The following is a 4,704-nucleotide window of genomic DNA, read 5'->3' as shown; positions in this document are numbered from 1 at the left end:
CTCGGGAGAGTGCGGCGCTGGGAGTGCAGTGGCGCTCCCGCCGCAGGTTCGGATCCCATATAGGGATGGCCGGTGCGCTCACTGGCTGAGCGCGGTGCGGCCCCTTTCAAAAAGGACAAAAAAAAAAAAAAAAGAAAGGAATCACTTAGGTGAACATGCTGAAGTGGGAATCAACTTTGGGACTGAACGACCTGCAAAGAGGCACATAAGTTTCCAAAATGAAGATTCCTGGGAATTTTTTTTTACATAACAGGATAATGCCTAAATCATGCCTTACGGCTCATGGGAGTGTCCAGGGTGCCAAGCAAGTGTCTGAGTTGTAGCTTCCTGCCACTCAGATCATGTCACCTGCTCTAAACACTCCTGTGACTCCCATCTTACTTCCAGTTCACAGCTCATCTCTAACTCCTCTCCTTCCTCCTGCTCTTCCTCTCTCATTCTGCGGTGGCCACCCCCGGCTCCTCACAGCTCCTGGACTACACAACCACACCCTTCCCCAGAGTCTTTGGGTTCCCTGTGACTTCTGCCTTAAAGTCTTTCCCCGGAAATCTACATGGCTCACTTCACCTCCTCCAACTCCCTGATGAAATGTCACCTGGCCACCCTATTTAAAATAGCAATGCTAACCTCTAGCTACATAATGTGCTCAAAGCTACTAAATGGAACTGGGATTCCAAAACCCTGATCCATGTTTGCATGCGTAAGTCTTTTCTAAAGTTTATTAAAAATTCTAAATATACAGTATTATATGCATGAGTGCAGTGTTTTGTTTTATTTTTCTTTCATTGTTGTTAAACTTTCAAATGCTGCCTTAATTCACAACGTAAATACACAAAGCGGAAAAAGGCAGAGTTGTTGTGGGTGAGGCTGGAGCGGGGGCCTGAGTCCTGTCTCCTTGGCTTCCTTGTTTCTTTGTCAGCCTCTGGGGGGATTCTCAGAACTGCTTCTGCCATGCCCAGCTTCAAATCCATTACCTAAGTCACAGCCAGACTATTGAATCTTTCCTGAAAGCTATCCAGGCCTTTTCATCAGTCTTTGGATGGAGGTTTGCCAGGATGGCTTTCCCTATAGATCCAATTTCAGCAGCAAACAACATTGAAGCTGTGAAAGAAACACTAGCAATCATAGGCAATGATTTTGCAAACAGCTTCCAAATCCTTAACTTTTGCATCTCAAGTAAATGTTCAGATTTTTAAAAAATTTGTTTTTTGTTTTTAAGGTATTGACTTTGCCACTCGTAAGATAGCCAAGTTGCTGAAGCCACAGAAAGTGATTGAGCAGGATGGGGATTCTTTTACCATCCACACGTACAGCAGCCTCAGGAACTACCTTGTTAAATTCAAAGTTGGAGAAGAATTTGATGAAGATAACAAAGGCCTGGATAACAGAAAATGCAAGGTAAAAATTAAAGTGATAACAAAGGCTCTTAATTTTGCAAAGTTAACTTGGCATCGTACTTAGTAATAGTTGAGGATCCTGCCAGAGCAAACCAATATTTTCTCCCATCCCTCATTCAGAGTTTGGTTATCTGGGATAATGACAAACTCACCTGTGTCCAGAAAGGGGAAAAGAAGAACAGAGGCTGGACCCACTGGATGGAAGGGGACAAACTCTACCTGGTACCCACCACATTTTGTTCTTATTTCTGATGAGATGATACAATATTATCTATCTATCTGTCTAACTACCTATGGAAGGGGACAAACTCTACCTGGTACCCACCACATTTTGTTCTTATTTCTGATGAGATGATAGAATATTATCTATCTATCTGTCTAACTACCTATCTATCTATGTGTTTGTTTTGGCGGCTGGCAGGTATGGGCATTCAAACCCTTGTCCTTGGGGTTATAATACCACACTCTAACCAACTGAGCAAACCAACCAGCCCCTTCAATATTAAGGAAAATGTTAAAGAGGACGCCATGACCAGTGATCCCACCCTTCTAACCCAACTGTTTTCAGTTTTGCATGTTACCTTCCCATCTGTCAGAATATTCTGCCTTTTCATTTAACATAAGAACACTTTCCAGATTTATAAATAGTTTTCCTATTGAATTCACCACGTATTTACTGAATATATATATAGTAGGGTAGCAGACTGGCTGCATAATATTCCAACAGGTTGATGAAGTGTTATTTTAGTAAAACTTTGCTTATTTTAAGTGCCCAGGATTTTGTTTCAGGGTGTTTTCTGCTATTGCTTAAACTCATGTGCATAGAGCTTTCTGCGTCTATGGATTTATTCTCTTAGGAGGAATTCACAATTGGGATCACTGTTGTCACACATCAGTGTGTGACAACACATTGCCTCTCACTCACGTCCAAAAGGGTGTATCAGTTTACTGTGTCACCAGCACCTCGTGAACGTACAAGTTATAATTCAGCCTAATTAATAATTCCAAACTATCATTTAGAAGGTATAAAATAGTACCTTAAGGGGGCTGGCCAGTTAGCTTAGTTGGTTAGAGCATAGACTTATAACACCAAGGTGATGGGCTTGGACGCTCATTCCGGTCAGCACCAAAAAAAGAAAAAAAATTGTATCTTAAGGTTTAACCACTGTTTTTGCAGTGTGAATTCCTTCATGCCATATATACTAGCTTACATTTTTTGAGTGATGGTTTTGTCCCCAGTCACTGTGCTGAGTCCTCTGGGTGCATGACCTCATGTAGTCCTCATCACAATCCTGTGAGAAGGACACTATTGCTCTCATTTACAAAAGAAGGAACTGAGGTTCTGAAATTCCCCACGGCTGCAGAGTGGAGATTCAAATCCAGGTCTGACAAGTAGGTGTGGTCTCAACTCTGCCTTTTTGTCCCACTGTATGTGTGAATTCTAGGTGAGACCCATGAAAACAATTAGAGCACTTTCCTTAAAGTTGGGTGTGGGTGGTCTTTGAGGGTCTGGGTGGTCTTTGATTACAAAGGCACTGAAAATGTTTTGATTCTAGATTGGCAAATCTCAGACTCATCTGACAATAAAAACAAAGTAAGAATCTTGCCATCATAAAAAGGTAATATGGAACTACAAAGAAAATACAAATATGTTTGAGGGTTTAGATTAGTTAGCTGTCAGAGGTAATGTTAAAATTAATTATGGTTTTTAAAGTGAGAATTCCTTCCTGTCTTCCTTCTAGAATATCCAGGAACTCTCGTCAAGCGGAGCACAGAAAGACCCTTGTTCTAAGGATACTCACAAAACATTCTTACTTGCTGTGAATAATAAAAAATAAATATTTGGGTCTGGCCAGTTAGCTCAGTTGGTTAGAGTGTGGTGCTGATGTCACCAAGGTCCAGGGTTCCATCCCTGTACCAGCCAGCCACCAAAAATAAGTAAACAAACAAACAAACTCATTAATTAATATTTGGTCTTTGTCCTGGGTTCCAGAGTGATGCGTGTCTTCTGTATGCTAATGGGATGACTGGTGGTTAGGGGCCTCTAGACAGCTCAGGATGGCAGCTGGTCACCAGAAAGAGCAAAACATGATTAGAGGAACTTTTAGCTCCACCCCCAACCTCTGGGGAGGGGAGAAGGGGAGGAGATTGAGTTAATCACCAATGGCCAGTGATTTAATCAATCATGCCAGCATAATGAAGCCTCCATAAAAACCCCTAGATAATGGAGTTCAGAGAGCTTCTCACTTGGTGAACACATGGGGTGCCATGGGCCAGGAGGGTGATGCACCTGAAGAGGGCACGGAATCTGCATGTCCCACCCCCCAACACCGTGCCCTATGCATCTCTTCCATCTGGCTGTTCCTGAGTTGTACACTTTATAATAAACAGGTAATAATAAGTAAAGCTCTTTTTTGAGTTCTGTGAGCCATTCTAGCAAATTATCAAACCCAAAGAAGAGGTTTGGGAATCCCTGATTTATAGCTGCTCAGTTAGAAGTACAGGACTTGCGACTGGCATCTGAAGTGGGGGTATCTGGTGAGACCGAACCCTGAGCCTGTGGGGTTTGTGCTACCTCTGGGAGTTAGTGTAGGAATTGGATTGAATTGTTGAACGTCCAGTTGGCGTCAGGGACTTGGAGAAGTCGGGTTGGAAAAGACACAAGCAACTATATGCCAACTCATCTTTTCTCTTCTCTTCCTCCTTGACCTTAGGAAATGTTCTGTGAAGGCCAAGTGTGCAAACAGACGTTCCAGAGAGCCTGATCCATGGCCAACAGCAGAGCCCTCTTGTGGCTGCAGCTTAGTGCCAAATCGTATTGCAGAATGAACAGGTGTTCATCGGCCCTGGTTTGGAGATGGGGCTTGTGGTTGGAGAGATGTCACACAGCCTGTAGCACAAGCCATTTGGCTCGTGAGAAAACTGCTGAGCTTCAATAAACCTGTCCAAATAACTGAGGTTTTTCCTCCTATATTTAGCAAAGCCCATTATTTTAAGAAATATTTGAAAGCCTTCTAGGTACACAAGGGACATACCAACGAACAAGATGTAACTCCTGCCTTCAAGGCTAGTGGGGAAACTGGATGAAATGAGCGACCTAAACAGTGGTAAGTACAGGCAGCTATGAGCTCAGGAGGGGCAAAGTTGACTTTGGGGGATGGGCAGGTGGTGGCATTGACAGGGGTCTCTGGAAGTGCAGGTGATCTTTAAGCGAAAGCCTGAAGCTTAGGTAAGCAGGCGCAATTGGGAGGCATTTTAAGTGAAAGGCTGGGGCTGTGTTGGGGGATGTTTGAAGAACTGGAAACAT

General features: G+C 43.3%; 1 protein-coding gene across 1 annotated transcript; it reads left to right on the top strand.

The window, feature by feature from the left end:
* Positions 1 to 679: 679 nt before the first annotated feature.
* RBP7 (retinol binding protein 7, cellular) lies at positions 680 to 4,351 on the top strand. Its single transcript, XM_008568822.1, has 4 exons — positions 680 to 700; positions 1,220 to 1,398; positions 1,518 to 1,619; positions 4,112 to 4,351. Exons 1-4 carry the CDS (start codon positions 697 to 699, stop codon positions 4,160 to 4,162), a joined length of 336 nt encoding a protein of 111 aa, XP_008567044.1. The 5' UTR covers positions 680 to 696; the 3' UTR covers positions 4,163 to 4,351.
* The last annotated feature ends 353 nt before the right edge of the window (positions 4,352 to 4,704 follow it).

Source organism: Galeopterus variegatus, unplaced genomic scaffold (genome assembly GCF_000696425.1).
Source record: "Galeopterus variegatus unplaced genomic scaffold, G_variegatus-3.0.2 Scaffold445, whole genome shotgun sequence".
In the NCBI taxonomy this organism is placed as follows: Eukaryota; Metazoa; Chordata; class Mammalia; order Dermoptera; family Cynocephalidae; genus Galeopterus; species Galeopterus variegatus.
The sequence above is the reverse complement of the archived record's forward strand: the minus strand, read 5'-3'. Positions and strand labels throughout refer to the sequence as shown.